Source organism: Sceloporus occidentalis, unplaced genomic scaffold, assembly GCF_023333645.1.
Source record: "Sceloporus occidentalis isolate IW3139 unplaced genomic scaffold, rSceOcc1.0.p SCAF_256, whole genome shotgun sequence".
NCBI classification, from domain to species: domain Eukaryota; kingdom Metazoa; phylum Chordata; class Lepidosauria; order Squamata; family Phrynosomatidae; genus Sceloporus; species Sceloporus occidentalis.
Window position 1 is genome coordinate 750,819 of NW_028317236.1, and position 22,324 is coordinate 773,142.

Here is a 22,324-nt window from a genome sequence, read left to right on the forward strand (position 1 = left end):
CCGCTTTAAACAGAAGCGCATAGTCGTGGATTATTCCCCAGCGATCTCTGGTCTGCGGAAGTGTGAGGGTTAAGCTTTCTTGGCCTCCTCTGCCCAGGCCTGGAATCGGGCTCTAACTCCATATTCCCAGGGCTGCAATGGAAGTGAATTGGTTTGTCAGCACTCCGCGCAGGCACAGAACCTTCACACATCTCCCCTAACAGATGGTCCTCCGCCGTGCCATAAACTCCCTTATTAGCTAATTTCCCGCTGCTGTCAGTTCATTCATCATACGGGGAACGAGCGGAGGGTGCAGGACGCCCAAAAACGCTGCCCTGCCAGCCGTAAATCAGGACTTCAACGTCTCATCCCACGTCTGCTAAAAAAAACATTTCTCCGGGACCCCCAGAAATCCTCCTCGACTGCAAGCTCATGGGGCAAGCGCCCAACATCCTGGAATCATCACCAGACATTCGTTTACTGTATCTCATGTGCTTCTGGGTAAAGATACCATTAAATCCTGGCATGGATTAAAAGACTGCAGAGCATTGCACATCTGCAGAGAGGGCAGAGGCATTTTGCCGTATCCCTCTGCAGAGCATTGCGCCGTATCCCTCTGCAGAGCATTGCGCCATAGCTGGTTCTGTAAAGAATGGCTCTGTATGTCTGTGCAGAGCATTGCGCCGTATCCCTCTGCAGAGCATTGCACAACGGGCTTCACATCTCAAGGTGCTCTCAGGAGTTTATGAAGCGGTAATTAAGACTCACATCTGGGTGCGGAACGCGGTTTACGTGCCAGATGTGGCGCATTAATCAGAGAGGAGCTTCATGGAATGTTTATCTCGTTAGAGAGTCTGTCGCCGGCTGCCGGCTCTGCTAACGGGATCGGTCGGCGGCTGCACCTGGAAGGCTGGGGCTTTTAAACTTTATTGGGACAAATCACTGGGGGTTTGGGGTAATGGCGGCCGGCGAGGGGCAACCCCAGCATTAAATTCTATAAAGGATTAATTTCCGATACAACTTACTGACGGGCCCCCATAACACAATGCCCCCAATCATCAAGGCCCCCATAACACAAGGCCCCCATAACACAATGCCCCCTGCACCCCACCAAAACTCAAGAGCCTTAAACTGCCCCCGGAAGGCACAGCCGCCCCCAGAGCCACGTCTACGGGGTCGTGAAAACCACGCATACATCCATCAAGGTACGGAGCCATCTTCTGCCCCTAGTTCTACAGCCATGAGGCAGATTAATTCCTCCCCGGGAGCCGCTGAGCCGGCGCTCTTCTGTGTACAGCACTGAGCAGACTGTTAATTCCGTTCTCTGTATAATGGGTCTATCTGGAGGGATTCCCAGCAAGAACCTGGAAACGGCTTCGTCTTTATGGATTCCATTAAGAATTCCCCTTTTCCTGCCGGCGTCTCGGGAGGACGAAGAGGCGACATCTGCCACATCACCCATAAAAAGGCCGGGCCCCGCAGCCGCGCACGCATTACCGTCTGTACAAGCAAATTGACAATTACCGCTTTATCACTCGCTGAGGCGGCGTGGCGGGAGGTAAACCCGAAATGAAAAGACAATCTAGCTGCAGATCAGCCCCCAGGGAGCAGCCGGCAGATGTGCCGCCGTCCCGTGTAACGAGCGGACGCCCAACTCTCCTCCAACAATTCCAAGAAAGCCTTCGCTCTGCATTCACAACATTTATGTTCCCGTGTTACGCGGTGCCTGTATCAGCGCAGATATAGCGTATGTTCCCGTGTTACACGGTGCCTGTATCAGCGCAGATATGGTGTATGTTCCCGTGTATCAGTGCATATATAACATATGTTCCCGTATTACGTGGTACCTGTATCAGCGCAGATATAGCGTATGTTCCCGTATTACATGGTACCTGTATCAGCGCAGATATAGCGTATGTTCCCGTGTATCAGCGCAGATATAGCATATGTTCCCGTATTACATGGTACCTGTATCAGCGCAGATATAGCGTATGTTCCCGTGTATCAGTGCAGATATAACATATGTTCCCGTGTATCAGCGCAGATATAGCGTATGTTCCCGTGTATCAGTGTATATATAACATATGTTCCCGTATTACATGGTACCTGTATAAGCGCAGATGTAGCGTATGTTCCTGTGTATCAGTGCAGATATAACGCATGTTCCCGTGTATCAGTGCAGATATCAGTGGCAGCATATCTCGGGGAGGGAGGAGGACAGTGGTAGCATATCTCGGGGGGGGGGGGGGGCAGAGTGGCAGCATGTTTTTTTGGTGCTTTTTTAAAGAAAAAACTTTTTCTTTAAAAAAGCACCAAACTTTTAGGGTGCAGCCTATATACGGGGGCGGCCTATATCCGAGCCAATACGGTATATATAATATAATGTGTGTGTGTGTAACTATATATATATGTAACTATGTGTAACTATATATATATATGTAACTATGTGTAACTATATATGGAATTATCCAGACATGAGAGAAAACCCAACCCCTTCACTGCCACAGCTTTGTGTAAAAGGAACACATAAACCAAGTTATACCAGAACTTTCCAGGGATTTACAAATTGACTTGGAAACTAATTAACACCTTTACTGCCCCGCGGCCAGCGGGAACCCAATTAGCAGCTCCGGCCCCTGGAGCAAACGGTGTTGCAGGTACCTGGCGTATGAGGCGTATGATGTAACAAGCAGCGCATCACAAAACAACATGGACAGAAACATTTGTTATTTGATGGATCGGTAATGTGTTCTTTCTCTACGTATCTGCTGGGAAAACACACTGCGAATTACAAGCGTCTGCCTCCCAGTGATACCCCCCAGTAATACCCCCCAGTAATACTAATGCTGGGGTTATTACTGGGAGGTAATACCTCCCCCCCAGTAATAACCCCAGAAATACTATCCTCCAGTAATCACCCCAGAAATACCTCCCCCCAGTGATACTTCCCAGTAATAACCTCAGAAATACCTCCCCCCCCAGTAATAACCCCAGAAATACCCCCCCCAGTGCTTCTTACAATACATTTAATCAAGGGGTCTGACAAGACTGGAAGTGACGGCCTAAGATAAACCGATACATTAGGTGGAGAGAGCCTTACTACCCAGTGATACCTCCCAGTAATAGCCCCCAGCCATGCGCTGCCTGCAGAGATGTCTATAGGAGATGGGATTTCAAAAAGAAAATAGAGGGCGCTGCCTTGTGGTCATGCGGTGCTATTACGGCCCATGTCAAACCCCATAACCGTGAGGGTCCTTCATAAATAAGTCACATGGCGCCACCTTGTGGTCCTCTTTCAGTCTTACAGACCTGGGCAATATATTGTTGCAGGGTGAGTATGTGGGACGTATAGCATTAATCGATCCCCTTCTTATGCATCACACATACCACAGGACATGCGTGTGCCTGTCAGCAACATGTGAGATGTACGTGTATCGTGGAAAGATGTTTGCCATTTTCGGGCACAGAGCCTGTGTTTCAGAGCTCTGAATGTGACCATCGATGCCCGATGAGGGTCCTGGGGTTTTGGCCTACGTTCCAGCGCAGGAAAGCCACAGGCTGTGTCCAGGGTGCAGTTAGGCCATGTGGGACGGGGTAAGTGCGCGGAAGGGGGTAGGAGCCAGTATGAGGAGGGGGGTTGGGGTAAGAGTGAGGGGAGTTACAGAGTCACCTTGTGCTGCCGAGGCGAGCGGGACGAGGTTAGACACAAGGAGAGTCTTCATTAACCATCGTAAATAATTGATAGCTCTCCGCAGAGCAGGTCTTTGAGACCACAGACAACCTCTCCATGTTTAATGACCTTCTTGTGATGCACTAAACAGGCTGCCATTAACCCTACTGGCCGGGTATCGGCTCAATTGCTCCGGAAAGACCTGCCTGCTCTGGTGGTCCCATAAAAGTTACCTGAAGTTGTATATTTGATTAGAGTTTGGAGGGCTTGGAGGAGTCCGCACTCCAGAAGTGCCTGTTCTGCGCTGTTCAAGCCGTTCATCTATAAATCTTTATTAATGTCTCATTCCTAACGAAGCTTCGTGGGATCAGTCTCTGAGAACATACCGAGCGGCCAACGGGAGATGTGTCAACGGCAAACGCGGCTCTCATCGACACCATTATTCACAGGGCCGGCCCTGGGGCTGCTAGTGCTCTGGTCAAACTACCCCCATGCTGCCCCTTTCTGTATTCCCTCACCTGATGGTGCCCAAAACCAAAAGCACTCAGGGCAGCCGCCATATCCCTTTACGAAAAATTACTGCAGTTTTTTGGACATGAAAAAACTGCGATACTGCACTTTTACTGCACTTTTTTTTTTATATTGCAAACCTACAGTTGTACTTCAATGTACTGCAGCTTTATTGCATTTGTACTTCCGTACAAAAATAACTGCAGTAAAACTGCAGTACAGTGAAGTACAAATGCAGTAAAAGTGCAGTATTGCGGTTTTTCATGTCCAAAAAACTGCAGTATTACTTCAGAAAAAACTGCAGTACTTTTTCGTAAGGGATTGCCTCTTCCCCCATTGTTACCCTCTAATCCTGTCTGATACGTTCAGTTACGTAATATCTCATTGTACTCACGGTCATTGCACTGTGTTCCGGAGTATGATGTCATAGAGCAGTCACACGTGAAGCCCTCCCATTGCTGTATGCAGACCCCCTGGTTCACGCAGGAATCTTCCTGGCATGTGGTGGATGGACCTAAAATCCAAAGGTAGGAGGAGAAGATGAGTGACGGGTCTGGTTACATCACCTGCCCGCCACCAAACCACAGCATGCGACACTGACAGCCATGCAGGGGCTGAGGACCGGCACTGGCCATGCAAGGACTAGCCGCGACGTCGGCCCCCGTATCACCGGGCAGCCGTTCTGGATCCCTATGAGTTTTGTGCTCAGATCAAACCTGCTGGGAATCAGCTGTCAATCACGTGATGGTTTAGGGGCCCCTGACAAAAAGCTAAAAACCTTAGGGCACGTTTATAGCACAAACATGACTGGATTTACCCCACAGTAAAAAAAACCCAATCCCCCCGTTCATATAATCGGATGTAAGGGAAACCCGCGGCCGGTCTGAGCAGTGTGATCGGCGCATGGTCGGGAAGCCAAGTTAAGGACTATCCCTTCAGAATGTAAAATGTGCATATATACCATACCTGCCAAGTCCCTGTGCCCCTCTCCCCCAACGGACCTCTAATCACACTGTGTAAAGCAGAAGTGCCCCTATCTGGCCATTATATTCCCTGGAGAAGAGCCAAACTCCCGCATGGACATCAGTCAGATGCTTAATGAAGTTGGCAGCAGTGGGTACAGGGATGCATCTCACGGGCAAGACTGAGTCATGTGATAAAGCCTCCTTCGGGGAGGCGACTTACCTGCACCATCAGTTATATTTCATTGTGCAAACCATGCATCAGGCAAACACCAACTCTGCCCCCAGCAGGCACACAGCAGGCACAGCAGGGATGGGTGGCATGCGGGACACGGGGTGGCATGCGGGACACGGGGTGGCATGCGGGACACGGGGTGGCATGCGGGACACAGTGCGACGGGGTGCAGGCTGAAAGCATGGCCACGCAGCTGTGGCTTTACATTTATCTTTACTCTGCCAGAGCTGCCCCGTGCCAGAAACCCTCTATAAAGAGGAAAGTGGCAGCTTTGGGACACACTATGAAGAAGGCGGCCGCCTAATACTGAATGCTTTCAGCGACCGCCTCTGGGGTGAGGACCTTCAGCGGTTACGTCACCTGCTACTAGTTGGATTACTGGGTTTGTGAAGTTGGTTGGGCCGGGGGCCATGCTTTCAGGACACAGAGTAGCCAATCCAGCAGCCAGTCTGCCCAATGCCGTCTCTGGCAGAGGGTCGTGGCTCGGGTGGTGGCACCGGTTAGGAGATAAGCAGACTACCTTGTAGATTAGCTTTGGTCAAAGCGTCTTGTTAGCAAAAGAAGATAAACAAAGCAGATGTTAGTAAGAAAACCACAAACCCCGCTCAGCACCCCCCCCCAACCGCGGACCCTGAAACACAAAGACAACCCTGGTGCCAAGCAGAAAGCACACGAGCCCGGGGCAACAACCAGCTGGGGTGATCAGCCAAGTGCAGGAAGGGGTAAAACGCAACCCGCTCTCAAGCAAAGCTCACACAAGAGGGTATTAGCCAACCCCCCCCACACACACACACACACAGAGGGTATTAGCAGACCCCCCTCACACAGAGGGTATTAACAGACCCCGCTCACACACACAGAGGGTATTAGACGCCCCCACACACAGAGAGTGTTAGCAGACCCCCCTCACACACACAGAGGGTATTAGCAGACCCCCCTCACACACACAGAGGGTATTAGCAGACCCCCCTCACACACACAGAGAGGGTATTAGCAGACCCCCCTCACACACACAGAGGGTATTAGCAGACCCCCACACACACACACAGAGGGTATTAGCAGACCCCCCCTCACACAGAATGAGTGAGTAAATCTGTGTTTGTACAGAAATACTCTGCCCTCTAGTGGCAGGAACAGTTTCATGCACAAACCACTTTGTCTTTAAGGACAGCATTTCAATAGTTTATAAAACATTTATGGTTGTTTTTGGCGGAAAAGCACACTTTCTATATCGTTGCTGGTTTTCTCAGAGTCGGGCTGATAAATGGGACATCTTCTGGGAATGGACGGTACTTTATTCCCTGCCCATGAGTCCACCCTGAATGTTACCCTTTTGGGTAGCAGGGCAAGCTACTCCTGTCACTCTCAGCCACCAGTTACCTGGTGCAACTACATTGAGACAGAGGCCTTGCACGGGATAATTTTGGAAAAGATACCCTGGAGAGGGGCAGAATAAATGACCACTGGCCCCCAGCACAGAGCGGAAAACACACTAACATATACATGCGAACACATACACAGACAACTTTACATGTGTACACTGACACACACACCAACACATACACACGCCTCACAAACAGGCATTATGGGCAATGTGAGAATGGGATGGGATGGATTAACTCATTAATATTCACCAGCGACCCCAAAACTCTTAGAAACCCGAGCAAGGAAATGACTACCCGCTATCCGACCCCCTGCCACGAACTGAGCCCCCAAATAAGACACGAAGCAATCAGATGGAAGATAATTTATTCATTAACATCAAACAGAGGTGTGAGGTATATTTGGCTCCAGTGCGGTAATCCTCCAGCACTGCGGGGGGCGGGTTACACATGTGATAATGCCCAGGCACCGCGGGGGCGGGTTACACATGTGATAATGCCCAGGCACTGCGGGGGCGGGTTACACTTGTGATAATGCCCAGGCACCGCAGTGGTGGGTTACACATGATAATGCCCAGGCACCGCGGTGGTGGGTTACACGTGATAATGCCCAGGCACCGCGGTGGTGGGTTACACGTGATAATGCCCAGGCACCGCGGGGGCGGGTTACACATGTGATAATGCCCTGAGAAGATATCACAGAATGGTCAGGTCACTTATCCTCACTCACTCGCTATAGATCAGCAGATAATATAAAAATATATATTAAAACCTCTTAGAAAATAACCGGACCTTCGTGAATTAAAGCAAAGATTCCTGGCAGGTCTCCGGGAGGCTGAGGTACGGGGATGGCCGTCCCGGGACCGATTAGCCTGAGAGCCGGATGGACAGAGCCGCAGTGAGGAGTGCGAGACAGTGCGATGCGCTCAGAGAGGATGAATGGGACAGCGGTGACAGCGGGGGTGGAATGGAGGCGATGAGACGGGGCTGGATGGAGTCCCAGACACGGACAGCTCTCTCGCCGTGGCTGGCGCTGCTATAAGAGTTTGTACCTTCACATCCGCGCTCGATCTGCCCGCTGCGGTGCAGAGCGTCGCTGATCAGATCCGGCAGGCGTCCGTTTAGATCAACAGAGGCCAAGCAGCCCTGGAATCCATCCCGAGAGGCCACCAGCTTTGGCAAACTGCTGTACATGCCCTGCGCCAGGCCAGCGATGTACAGGTCCCCTGCAGACAGAAGTAACATGTGATCTATTACCCCCACCTCGGTGCAAGCCCACGGACCCCAGCATCACCCCAGCACCCTGCGTTACCCCAAAGTTCCTTTAATGCTCAGAATGCTGTCAGCCTTATCCTCTGTGTCCCCCCGATAGCCTCTGCCCTCACACTCCTTTACCCCTTTATCTGGCAGGCAACGTAACCTATTATATGCCAGAGATGAGCAGTGCGTAATCTGCGGCCTGGCATGCCTAGGGTTAACAGACAGTCTGCCCTTACCCTTCAGGTCCAGGTTTTTGGCTCCGTTGATGACCTGGGTCACGGACCTGGTGTCCACCTTCAGCGTGTGTGTGTTGCTGTTGTCTCGTGTGATGACCACGTGGTGCCACTGGTTGTCGTTGAGGGGTCTGTCGCTGTTTCCTTTGATAACGTTGGGCCCGTTCCCGAGATCAAACACATAGTGGATGTACCTGGGATCAGATGGGAGTCATTAGCGGATTGGAAGGGGGCATTTAATCACCCCCAGGGCACAATAACCACCTCTAATGGTAACACGGTATATAATATAAACAGTTACCAGGGCCACGCAGCACGGGACACCAGGCAAGCAGGGGGTTGGGGTAACATTATACTGGGCTCTTTCTAAATCCATTGATCTATATAAAGCCTTTCGGGGCATGGCTCTACCCCACCAGCCCCTGGGACCGGCCTCCCAGCCCCTGGGACCGGCCTCCCAGCCCTCATACCCCTTTACTAGCTCCACCGCGATGAAGTCGTTGCCATCTCCGCTGTTGAAGAGGATGAAGCCGTCAGGTGAGATGGTCTTGAACTGGAAGAAGAGGTGCATGGAGGTGTACGCCTGTAGGGTGGACAGCGTCAGGTAGCTGGCCTTGGTCCTGAAGGTGACGGGGTCTGCTATGATAGAGCGCATGCCGAAGCGCGCCTTCAGCTCGCAGTAATCAATGTCGCCGTTCTTGCACAGGTCGATGTACAGAAGCCCGTTGAACATAAGACTCTGAAGGTGCCCAATAAAACTGGACGGGACGGACGACGCGAAGCGCTTTTCTGTCATCACCCCCGTCTCGATGTTATGGAACTCCAGGCGGGTATGATCCCCCACCATAGTACCTGCAAACATGGGGGATAAATAAAAGGCAGTGAGGCTCCTGCCTGGACCCCGTAGTCTCACCCCTGAAAGCCAGGAAGAACCGGTCCAAAATTCTTTAAACAGGAGGAGGCTACCGGCAGATATAAGGAGCTCCGGCGAGGTAAAGGTGTGATAGTGAGTGAGGTGTGTTTTAGTGTCAGTATGTGTGTGTGTGTTAAAGTGCTTGTTAGCGTGATTGTGTGTATATCTGTTATAGTAATGCGTGTGTTATGGGGGTGCACGGAGCCAGGGGCCACTCAGCTGTACCAGGCCCCAGGGCCAGAAGATGCCAGCCCTCCCCTGCTTGAAAGTAACACAATGCGTGTTTGCCGCCATCTACTGGCCCTAACTAAGAATGCACTCACTAGGCGCGGGACACAACGTTTAGCCTCTGTAACTAAAACAAGTTGAGTCTGTCGGTTGCGCTCAGGCCTCGGGGGTCTCACCTTCAGCTACATCATCATCCACGGTTAGTTTTAGGGTCTTCCCTCGGCGCACCACCCGGACAGTGTGCCACTCATTATCATTTAGCTTCTGTCCAGCATAAAGCGTCTCCGGTCCCTTACCTAATGCATGATTGAAGACAAGCGTTACTATCATATCAACCTTCAGACTTATCAACAGGACAGGTGCAGACAGCGGTGGGTCTGTAGGTAATGTAGGGGATGTGCCTGCGTTATCAGGACTGGTCAGACAGCGGCGGGTCTGTATGTAATGTAGGAGATGTGACTGCGTTATCAGGACTGGTAAGAAAGCGGCGGGTCTGTATGTAATGTAGGGGATGTGACTGCGTTATCAGGACTGGTCAGACAGCGGCGGGTCTGTATGTAATGTAGGGGATGTGACTGCGTTATCAGGACTGGTCAGACAGCGGCGGGTCTGTATGTAATGTAGGAGATGTGACTGCGTTATCAGGACTGGTAAGAAAGCGGCGGGTCTGTATGTAATGTAGGGGATGTGACTGCGTTATCAGGACTGGTCAGACAGCGGCGGGTCTGTATGTAATGTAGGGGATGTGACTGCGGTATCAGGACTGGTCAGACAGCGCGGGGTCTGTTGGTAATGTAGGGGATGGGCCTGCGTTATCAGGACTGGTCAGACAGCGGCGCGTCATTATGTAATGTAGGGGATGTGACTGCATTATCAGGACTGGTCAGACAGCACGGGGTCTGTATGTAATGTGGGGCGCCCTGTAACATGCATATTAAAATAGAATGGATTCTCTGCGCTTTCCGTTAAAACATTTAATTTTCTCACCTTTTCTAGAACCTGCGCGTCCGCAGAGCCCTCGAGCCGCCACCGGACTAAAGATACAGACTGACCCTCGACTGGATCCCGGAGACACCGACCAGAACTGAACAGGGGCCCCCAGGAGCCAAATCATGTCCCTACATTACCTGATATATTACTGATTTATCTATACATTATACAGGGGGCCGGTTTGCTGATTTATCTATACATTATACAGGGGCCGGCTCGCTGATTTATCTATACATTACACAGGGGGCCGGCTCGCTGATTTAACTATACAGTATACAGGGGGCCGGCTCGCTGATTTAACTATACATTATACAGGGGCTGGTCACTGATTTATCTATACATTATACAGGGGCCAGCTCGATGATTTATCTATACATTATACAGGGGCCGGCTCGCTGATGTGAGATTGAGTGAAGTTTCTTTAGTGAATAAACCCCAATATTCTGACATTAACACAATAGAAGAGGATGATTGGCTGCTGGTTATACTCCATACAGCGCCCGGCTCATGAGGGGGGTCTGAGGCCATCATTAGGGAACCCGTTGGGGTAAATGGGGATTTGTACCCCGGCCCTGCGCGGCAGGCGTCTCAGGGGCAGCTTCTTCCATCTTGGACTCCGAGCCGCCCTGCCGTGTAATACTCAAACCTCTCCTCCCCGCCAACCCAAAACTACAGAAAAGACTGCTTATTCCTCCCCGTGGCCTGAGAAGGATCCGGCAAATGGATGGAAACGGCGTTATAGTTTTATCTTATGTTCATGTAGCGTCCGATGTATCCCGAGTATCTCTGCCAGTCCCTACGCTGGCCTACAGCACCCCCTGTATCTCTGCTCCGGTCTCCTCACTCCGCTCCGGTCTCCTCACTCCGCTCCGGACTTGCGTCTCTCTCTCTCTCTCCCACCCTCATCCCCAGGACGTTACCCGCGCTGCCGCGTTCTGTCACGCTAATCTCTTAATACCCTCAGCCAGCATCCTTCGAGACCCCCCTCCCCCATCTCATCCTCCTAATAAACTGTCAGCTCCCAGGGCGAGGATGCCTATGGCGGTGCTCTACAAACATTATGTAACAGGCGTCTCTCGTTTGTCCGGAGGGCGCTCTCGGGGGCCGGAGGCAGCTGGTTACACTGAAGGAGCTCATCGTGGAGAAGCAAAGAGGCAAATACTTGGACCTCAGAAATCCCCTTTTTCATAGAAAAAACATGAAAGTGAAACCCTCTTCAGCCATGGGAGCTCTAAGGGGGGGTCCCTGGACCCCTACATATATATTACATATATCTATATATTATATACACGCACTCACAGCCATCACTCCATATAGTTAACCATTTCTGTCCTCGTTTCTGTAACGCTCAGGGATTGGGGATTATTCACTAAGTGTGAAGATGATGAGGCTCCTGGGCCGCGATTCTGTTAGTCCGGTGGGACATTTGCTCTCTCTGGTTCGGACCCTCTGTTACCCCCATATGCCACTTGCAGGCTGATCCCGGGCACCCTGCAGTAACCCCACCTAACTGCCCCGCAGACATGCACGGGGTATAAATCGCCTTTAGATATCTGTGGTAATAGAGTTACAGAGGGACTGTCCAGAAAGAGGGTGACAGATGTTGGGGTACAGCGTCACCCCCGATACCAAGTAACCCACAGCTAAACCTGTAAATATAGAATTGCCCCCAACAGCACCCGTTATCCCAATCCTAAAGCGAATGACCCCGCAGACACTTACCTGTAATACGGCACCAAGTCCCCTCTGAGACAGACCACATGATGGGGCAGAAATGAAAATTACCCACCCAGAGAGCAACATTATGAGAGCCGAGGGGCCCAGGAATGAGCCCCCCCAATTTGGCTACAGGGCGATGGTTATACCTCCCATACGAGTCACCCCCAGAGTATAACACGAGAACGGCTCCTCCGGCTTATCTGTCTGCAGTCTGCAAAGTGACCACTAGGTGTCAGTGCTGTGTAAGAGTCTTATTGCCCCCTCAGACAGACAGACAGACAGCCCTGAAAATCTGACACCCCCCCCCATATAAAAGCCCCACAGAGCATCAGGAGACAAACAGTAAAGGCGAGAGACAGAATTAGAATGAGATTTGAGGGTTAAACTTACTGGCGTTACAGTTTATCCTGATACAGTCTAGATGGGAGAAAATAAATGTAAGATGAAATCGCATCCTTCAAGGTTACAGCTGCAGTCATCCAAAAACAGTGAGGTCCACCCTTCCGGGGACAGACACACGCAACATCGGTGGCCCTTTTATACGTGGAAGCACCAGGAGTGCGTGCAGAGTGTGAGCGGGGGTCTCGTGAGTGTCTAAGTGGGGGGTCCGGCCCAACGCCTGGACGTGGTGAGGTTTAAAGGCTCGTGACTCCGTGGAACTCGATAAAAAGGCCACGTACAAACCACTAACCGCACGAACACCTTGCTCCAGAAAACGCAGACACCTGGATGGGGGAATTTGGGGGCCACAAACCACCCCTCACCCCTGTGCATGAGCTGAATATCCAGAGGAGAGGGGAGATGCGGCCATTCTCCCTCCGCTGCTGGGCTGCTCGCTGGGGCCCCGTCTGCATGAGGTGAGATTATAGGGGGTCCGGGGGACCCCTACAAATAATCAGAAGGTGCATTTTCTCTTACGGAGACGTCTCCTGTCTACCTGTTCTGTCCTGGGTTCTAGATCATTTGCCCAATTCATGATACCACCTAAAATATTCATATAGATGGGGGGCTGTCAGAGGCGAGAGACCCCAGCAGACCATCGCAGCGAAAGATCCCTTCCCCCCGGTCACTGATTTCATGGAGGGCCCCCTCATTTCTCTTATTTCCGGGTTTAAAGGACGTCGCTCCATGTCACATTTTAATGGACTCCGCTATTAGGTGGGATCTCCCCGAGAGAGAGCGCTCTCTGTGTCACCAATATGTCTACGGGGCCAGTAAGTGATCACGCAGTGAGAGCGAGTGCACCTCCCCGGCCGCGCGCCTCCAGATGGTATAGGACAGCGATACTGCGATCCGTGGGCAGTTTCGTGCGATTAGGTTTGCTATGTGTCGTCAACCGCAACAGAAAAGTGGGAGCAATCAGCCTCAGAGAACCTGCGAGACCGGCACAGAACGGGGGGCCGCACAGCTTTCACAACAGGGAGACAATGTCTACGAGGGGTTAAAAGCAAGAAGATCAGAACCCCAACCACAAGTAGGAGAAGATGGGGAGACAGGGGGAGAGGGCAAGCAAGCATAAGAGAGAGAGAGAGCAGGCTAGAGGAAGAGATAAGCTGAAGAAGCAAGAGAAAAAGGGAGAAGCAAGCAAGGGGGGAGCGAGAGAGAGAGGCAAGTGGGAGAAAGCAGGAAAGAGGGAGAGGCAAGCGGGAGAGAGAGAGAGAAAAAGGGGGAAGCGGGTGGGAGAGAGGCGCAAGCTTGTGAGCGAGAGAGGCAAGTGGGAAAGGGTAAGCAAGCGGGAGGGATGAGAGGTAAAGTAGGTACTGGGGAGGGGGCGATATAGTTAGGGTAAGAGGGCACTCCCCGTGTCCTTACGGCACAGTAGGGGGGTCTTGCACCCTGAGGTCTGGGGGAGCCACACTGTCGCTGGGGGTTGGGGTTCTGATTTTCATCTGATTTTTGCCCTGGGGCAATATACATTGAGGGGTACGGTCCAGTGGGGCCATTTCGCATACCCCCCCAAGATGCTGCTCGGCACACTTCGTTCTCAAGGCTGTTTGCTGTACGGGCCGCAGGCTTCAGGCCTTTGAAGGGTAGTGAGTGCCATCTTTCAAAGAAACGGGGCAGATGGGACGTATTATTCAAATCAAAACACCAAAGAGAGATCGACACAGACGGCACCGACAGCAGGACGCCACGGGCGGCCCAACACAGTCTCCAGCGCCATATACCCCGCAAAAGCAACCCCACCCGGCGCGCCACCCCCGGCGGCACCATGCGCCACAGGGGCCAAAATCCCCTTTTGGAGACTGTTTTGGGAGGGAGAGGGAACGACAGACATGATAAGCAACATGGGGAATGGAGGCGGAAGGGGTGAGTGGAGGCAGGAGAGACCAGAATAAGGGTGGAAGAGAGAGAGAGAGGTCAGTCAGGGCACCCTGCTTCACAACTAACACCGACCGAGAATATGAGGCGGCCATTTTGTATGATCACATGAGAAGACTTGTGAGATCATTGCTATGAATTCAAAATGGCTGCCCCTCAAAATCTGCTCCCTAGATTGGGAATACCTGGGGGGGGGCAAAACAACTTTACCTCAAAATTACCTGAGAAACAAAACACTCAGCATGGGAATCGACGGGGAAACCGGGACTCAACGGACACCCGCGTCGACCGGGACTCAACGGACACCCGCCTCGACCGGGATACGGACACCCGCCTCGACCGGCAAACGGACACCCGCCTCGACCGGCAAACGGACACCGGGACTCTGCGGGGAAACCAGGACTCAACGGACACCCGCCTCGACCGGGATACGGACACCCGCCTCGACCGGCAAAAGGACACCCGCCTCGACCGGCAAAAGGACACCCGCCTCGACCGGCAAAAGGACACCCGCCTCGAACGGCAAAACGACACCCGCCTCGAACGGCAAAACGACACCCGCCTCGAACGGCAAAAGGACACCCGCCTCGAACGGCAAACGGACACCCGCCTCGAACGGCAAACGGACACCCGCCTCGAACGGCAAACGGACACCCGCCTCGACTGACAAACGGACACCGGGACTCTGCGGGGAAACCAGGACTCAACGGACACCCGCCTGGACCGGGATACGGACACCCGCCTCGACCTGGATACGGACATCCGCCTCGACAGCCAAACGGACACCCGCCTCGACCGGCAAACGGACACCGGCCTCGACCGGCAAACGGACACCGGGACTCTGCGGGGAAACCAGGACTCAACGGACACCCGCCTCGACCGGGATACGGACACCCGCCTCGACCTGGATACGGACACCCGCCTCGACCGGCAAACGGACACCCGCCTCGACCGGCAAACGGACACCCGCCTCGACCGGCAAAAGGACACCCGCCTCGACCGGCAAAAGGACACCCGCCTCGACCGGCAAAAGGACACCCGCCTCGACCGGCAAAAGGACACCCGCCTCGACCGGCAAAAGGACACCCGCCTCGAACGGCAAAAGGACACCCGCCTCGAACGGGAAACGGACACCCGCCTCGACCGGCAAACGGACACCCGCCTCGACCGGCAAACGGACACCCGCCTCGACTGACAAACGGACACCGGGACTCTGCGGGGAAACCAGGACTCAACGGACACCCGCCTGGACCGGGATACGGACGCCCGCCTCGACCTGGATACGGACATCCGCCTCGACCGCCAAACGGACACCCGCCTCGACCGGCAAACGGACACCGGCCTCGACCGGCAAACGGACACCCGCCTCGACCGGCAAACGGACACCCGCCTCGACCGGCAAACGGACACCCGCCTCGACCGGCAAACGGACACCCGCCTCGACCGGCAAAAGGACACCCGCCTCGACCGGCAAAAAGACACCCGCCTCGACCGGCAAACGGACACCCCCCTCGACCGGCAAACGGACACCCCCCTCGACCGGCAAACGGACACCCGCCTCGACCGGCAAACGGACACCCGCCTCGACCGGCAAACGGACACCCGCCTCGACCGGGAAACGGACACCCGCCTCGACTGGCAAACGGACACCGGGACTCTGCGGGGAAACCAGGACTCAACGGACACCCGCCTCGACCGGGATACGGACACCCGCCTCGACCTGGATACGGACACCCGCCTCGACCGGAAAACGGGCACCCGCCTCGACCGGCAAACGGACACCGGCCTCGACCGGCAAACGGACAACGGGACTCTGCAGGGAAACCAGGACTCAACGGACACCCGCCTCGACCGGCAAACGGACACCCGCCTCGACCGGGAAACGGACACCGGGACTCAACGGGGATACCAGGACTCCATGGGGAAATGAACACCCGCCTGGACCGGGACTCGACGGGGAAAATGGGCAGCAGCCTTGACCGAACGCAGCGCAAACCTCCACCGCCTCGGCCTCGGATGAACATTACACAAAGACAGCCTCTAAAGAGCAGGGTGCCAGTTTCTAGACAATAGCTGGATTTTGGCCCAAACAGAAACTGCCCTCTGACCGCCAGGATCTTTGTGAGCAGGGGTGAACATGCAGAGGTGGTAGGAGTAAGTGGCCAAACAGAATGAACATGAGGTTCCCGCCACCCGCCGGCACGCATTAAGGACTCATACAATACCTAAGTTAACAGTGAGTTTGACTTTCCCTCCGTCCAGCTCCAGCCTCAGCGTGTCGGCCGAGTCTCGGGACGTCGTGGCCACCAGCAGCCCATAGGCGCGCTGGGACTTGAAGCGGAAGGACACGTCCTCGGCCTCCGTGTGCATCACCACCGGCATGATGATCTTCATGTACATACTGCCGTCATAGCTCAGGATGGAGGCCTCTGCGGGAGAGAAAGGAGGGTGAGGGGCAGCGCTGAAATCACGCATTCACCTGGCTTTTTGGGAAGGACTCCCGCACGGGGGGCTATGCGGCTCTGCGGGAGGATGAAGGACCCCCGCAGAGACCCCCTAAATCACTTATTTCATTTGCAAACAATGTTCCAAGCAAATCCCTAAATGCAAACACTCCTTCAGATACATAAAGGGTTAAAGGCAGGAAGGGGAGAGGACGTCCCAAACGCCAGGAGACCCCCAAACTAACCTAGAGGGTCAGAGGCTTGTAATGGAGATTTACTGACGGGGTAACAGGGGAGGTTATTATGGTAAAGATAAGGATTGGGGGCTATTACAGTACAGGGGCAGACCTGGGGGTGGTATTACAGTACAGAGGCAGACTCGGGGGGGTATTACAGTACAGAGGCAGACTCGGGGGGGGTATTACAGTACAGAGGCAGACTCGGGGGGGTATTACAGTACAGAGGCAGACTCGGGGGGGGTATTACAGTACAGAGGCAGACTCGGGGGGGGTATTACAGTACAGAGGCAGACTCGGGGGGGTATTACAGTACAGAGGCAGACTCGGGGGGGTATTACAGTACAGGGGCAGACTCGGGGGGGGGGGTATTACAGTACAGGGGCAGACTGGGGGGGGTATTACAGTACAGGGGCAGACTCGGGGGTGTAGGGTATTACAGAACAGGGGAATTACAGTACAGGGGCCATGATGGACAGCCCCGAAATGCAAGCTCTCAATTTTGATACGATGCTCCTGGAGATTGTCTCTCCTACCGCAACCCCACATCCTACCCCTGACTCCTACCTACCCCCCAACTCATGGGGCAGGAGGAGATGAGGTGCAGCTGGGTACGTGCATGGGAGCTGCGATGTCTGTAAAATGATCTCACTGCGGTGTGCTCAGCGCTATGCCCTGTGCCCTGTGCCCTGTGCCATGCATGTACTATGATTTTATGAGATCTGCACACACTCTCCGTTAGCTTCTCTGCCCGGATTATGCTAAACTCACTTAATACGCCTTTAATCCCACAATCCGTTTAGTTAAATAACAGACGAGCGATACCAGGATTAACCTCTGCTCTGCCAAGATCTCCACCAATAACCCCATCGTTGAGAAGGTGGCACATGTGGACAGGAGAGGGTGAGGGGAGGTTACGCGGGGCACGTGGCTTCCATCCGCCACCCAGAAGAAGCCCTTTTATAATCTGGCATTTGCAGAACACGAGATTAAAGGAAATCCTCAAATCAAGAGGCTCCGTAATTACAAAGTATTAAAGAGCACAAGAGAGTGGGAGACTTCGCCATCCACACGCAGACCTGCCAACCGCAAGATGGAGGCAAGCGGCCAGCACTACGGCACAAAGCCGGGGGAGAGTCGGGTATAATCCCTCCTGTATTGGTAAAAATGGCTAAAATGATCCAGAAAGACTGAGGGATCTCAATATGTCTGGCTTGGGGGAGAGCATGAGTGAGCCCCCTCCCCGGCTCTTTCTCTCATTATTCCTCCCCATCCCTCCGGCACGCAGGCTGCACACATGATGAAGCTAATGATCCATGAACACGGCGAATAATGGAGATCTCTGCGCATGGACAGACGGACCACCATTAACCCTTACACCGCTAAACCCAAATCACTAGCTGCTCTGAGGCAGTAACAGTCTATACCACAGGGCCGGACTTCAGATACCCCTCCGAGGGTCATGGTGGGGGGAGCGGTGGGGACGGTCATGGGGTCAGTGCGGTTAGGGGGGGAACCGTCATGGGGTCAGCGCGGTTGGGGGGGTGGAACCGTCACGGGATTAGTGCGCGGGGGGGGGGGCGTCACAGGGTCAGTGCGCGGGGGGGCGTCACAGGGTCAGTGCACGGAGGGGGGAGTCAGGGGACCGTCACAGGGTCAGTGCGCTGCACATGTTGTTTGCGATCTATATTCACATTGCATCGGGAATCATGTCCGCGGCCGCAGTGTGTCTGAGTCAGGCCGTCACGGCTCGAGTGACGTCCGCACTGATGTCACCGTGTATTGTGTGTCGCCCCGGCGGCCGGCGGACACGCTGTTACCGACAACCCCTTCCGTGTGAGTCACCGAGCAGCCATCCGAGACGGCAACGGCCGGTCCAAGACATGAAGACGCACGCTCACCACGCCTGCTCACAGCACACACAGGCACTCACAGCACACACAGGCATTCACCACGCCCGCTCACAGCTCACACAGGCACTCGCTCGCCACGCACGCTCACAGCACACACAGGCACTCCCCACGCACGCTCACAGCACACACAGGCACTCACCACGCACGCTCACAGCACACACAGGCACTCCCCACGCACGCTCACAGCACACACAGGCACTCACCACGCACGCTCACAGCACACACAGGCACTCACCACGCACGCTCACAGCACACACAGGCACTCACCACGCACGCTCACAGCACACACAGGCACTCGCTCGCCAAGCACGCTCACAGCACACACAGGCACTCACCACGCACGCTCACAGCACACACAGGCACTCGCTCACCACGCCTGCTCACAGCACACACAGGCTCTCTCACGGGTGCCGGGGACCAGCTACTCGCATCCCGGTCACACAGCTCCGTCGAGCACTCACCCCGCTCGCAGGTCCTCCCCCAGTGGCCGGTGCCGGTACAGTCGCACACGAAGCGGTTCCAGCCGTCCCTGCAGGCGGCGTTGTTCTTGCAGGGGTAACTGTCACACTGTTTGCCGCTCATGCGCGAGCATGACGACTTCACCCCCGCTGCGTTCTGCGCCTCGGCCAGCTGCCGGATGTTCTTACTGCGCCCGTCGATAAACAAGTCCCGGATGCAGCCCACGTAGCCGTAGTTGAGCATGGCCGTCCAGAGCTCGGTGGGCAGGATGAGGCCGGCGCGGTTCTCGGGAAGCCCCCCCAGGTACATGTCCCCTTCCAGGTCCAGGATCTCGCTCTCCCCGCTGGCGGTGAACGGAGTGCGCTTGCTGTTCACGGAGATGGTGCCTGCGGGAAAAACGCGCATTAATGTCTCATTCCTTCACACGACTCAGAGACAGTCTGCCGGCTACAGCGTCACAGCCACAGGGGTAACGCACATCCCGGAGACCCCCACAGGCCGGGGGCTCACTCTCACCCATCGCGACTCCAGATCCTTAGTGTATAACTACTGCCCGGCACGGAAGGGGTTAAGGAACAAACACCACTCCAGGGGCAGATGATACACAAGATTTGCCCAGATTAACCCTTTGTGTTCTGGAGAGGTGGGGTCTCTATGTGCCCTGCGTTACACGTGCCATCAGCTGGCATTTACTGTGTTAGCTTCACGTGTTAACGTGCCCCGATGGGCAGCCTGCAATACTCAGGGGCAGAGTGAGCACTCACTTCCACCGTCCACGTACCAGGCCCTACCTACAGCGTCCACTCGTCAGCACCCATGCATGGGCTTGACACAGCGGCCCCCACCTACACTATCTCCACACCGGCCCCCACCTACACCATATACCTTCTACACACCGGCCCCCACCTATAATGCCCTACATACCGGCCCCGACCTATAACGACCTACACACCGGCCCCCACCTACATATCCGGGTTGTGGAAAGAGGTTAAGGGATGATCACCGGGGAACGGGACAGGGCAGCGGCATTCTATACCCCGATTACCGCCGAATGGACCTGTGGAAGGATGACATGGAGCGAGGAGACGTTTGAGCGATCACTCACATTCCCAATGAACGGGATGTGTTTTTGGGGAGGGTAACTCTGCAAACAGTACATTTCTATTAGAACACCCAGTAGACCCGTGACTCGCTTTAATGCCCCCCGTCGCAATGTGTCCAGAGTCCCGAGGAACCCACTATCTCAATGATTCCGTTACCCAAGAGCTTCCGCAGCAGACGCGGCTTCCCTGCATTATCTGCCCAAATTCTGATAACGTCAGCCGCCCTTCAGACCGAGCCGCCCGCGTACCTGATCTGCCGTCCCTCTGGATGTCCACGTGGCACCATTCTCCGTCGTTTGCTTTCTTGCTGGTGGCTTTCACCTTGATTGTCCCGGATCCCATGTCCAGCAGAAGGTACAGATGGCCGTCCAGCAGCTCCACCGCAAAGAAGTCCACCTTGGTGTTCTTCTGGCTCCTGACCTCCTTCCGGTCCTGGGGTTTGCCGTGCGTGAAGAGGATGAGGCCGTTGGCTTCGGTGGTGCGGAAGTCGAAGGAAATGGATCCCATGCGTTTGGTGTTCCACTTGGGGAGGCTGATGTAGGCCTCGGGGCTCTCGAAGCTGATGGGATCCAAGGTGGCCACGTTCTCGCACTTGAACACCACATCCCCGTAAATCTTCATCTTGGTGTCACCAATACGGGCCAAGCGGGACAGCTCCAAGCGGATGTCGTTGTTCTTATACACCACCTGCGAGGAGGAAAAACAGGTCAGGCTCACGCACGGAAACCGCCGTCTGACAAGTGCGGGTGACCCTCTCCAGCCTAAGCACACGCCGGGCGGGGGGTCATGTATGTCAGGACTATGTGGTTATTGGCAGGTTCTCTGCTCGATACACTATGCATGTAATTCCATCTCCCCCCAGCAGGTGTCCCCCCCCCCCGGCGGCATCACGGCCGGCACGTCCCGTGCATTAGCGGCTGCCATAACGTGTCATTTTACTGCCGAGCTTTGTCACGAAACATTCCCCCGCCGTGACAAGCGGTGGAGGATGACGAGATCCCCGTCACGGGCAGACACGCGGCAGCTCTCCTTAATCACGTCGCTTCTACCCCCCCCCATATCATCATCACCTCCCTCACATCTACTTCTTAAAACCTTCCTCACTACAGAGCAAACCCCGCATGCCGATCCCACCTCTCATACCCAGCTGTGGCCACGTATCCCGTACCTGGGAACTCCCCGGGTTCGACCCGGAGATTGGTGGGAGAAGCACCGCTCCTCCGCGGGGTCTCCCCACACGCCCCCGCTTCCCGTCGGCGTCAGTGGGACCGCCCGCCGACGTCTTGACACGCTTCCTCCCCGCCCTGGTAACTGCCGACGTCAGCAGGAGCGCCCTGGCCTCGTCCCGCAAGGGAAGGCTCCGGGTAGCCGGAGCCCAGAAAACCCCAGGTATGCTTATTCCTCCCCGCTCCCAACTCTTATAAAGACGTGAATAACCGCATTCCCTGTAGCCCTTCTGCTGCCTAAACTGGAATGCAAGTCCTCTCTCCCCCTGAAACCGGCTCTTGCCCCTGATGCCCCCTCTCCGCAGCCAAACAGAACAGGGCAAACCTAAGAGTCTGTCGGGCTTCTCTGTAATTCCTCCCCAGCTCCTCACTCCCAACAAGTGACTCCAAAGCCAACTTTACAGACGCAGCCAAAGCGACACTTGAATTAATTTAATCGACACGGAGTGATGAGAGTGAGATCTCATTCCAGAAGCGGAGAAAATTCTCCCAGATTATTAGAATTCCCTGTATTTACCCAGATTTAACCGTTTAGGGCAA

General features: G+C 54.5%; 1 protein-coding gene across 6 annotated transcripts in view; it reads right to left on the reverse strand.

The window, feature by feature from the left end:
• LOC149275927 (neurexin-3-like) overlaps positions 1–22,324 on the reverse strand; it is a 92,014-nt gene that overhangs the window by 40,975 nt on the left and 28,715 nt on the right. For 4 of the 6 annotated variants that reach the window (XM_089504107.1, XM_089504110.1, XM_089504109.1 and 1 more), the window contains 8 exons: positions 20,807–21,245; positions 19,458–19,841; positions 16,629–16,832; positions 9,549–9,668; positions 8,702–9,083; positions 8,235–8,425; positions 7,791–7,964; positions 4,554–4,673 (listed from right to left, as the gene is read on the reverse strand). In XM_089504107.1, coding sequence (XP_089360233.1) covers positions 4,554–4,673; positions 7,791–7,964; positions 8,235–8,425; positions 8,702–9,083; positions 9,549–9,668; positions 16,629–16,832; positions 19,458–19,841; positions 20,807–21,245 — 2,014 coding nt within the window. Of the gene's footprint in view, positions 1–4,553; positions 4,674–7,790; positions 7,965–8,234; positions 8,426–8,701; positions 9,084–9,548; positions 9,669–12,471; positions 12,499–16,628; positions 16,833–19,457; positions 19,842–20,806; positions 21,246–22,324 lie in introns of all 6 variants that reach the window. The other 2 variants (XM_089504105.1, XM_089504104.1) reach the window with 1 other exon arrangement.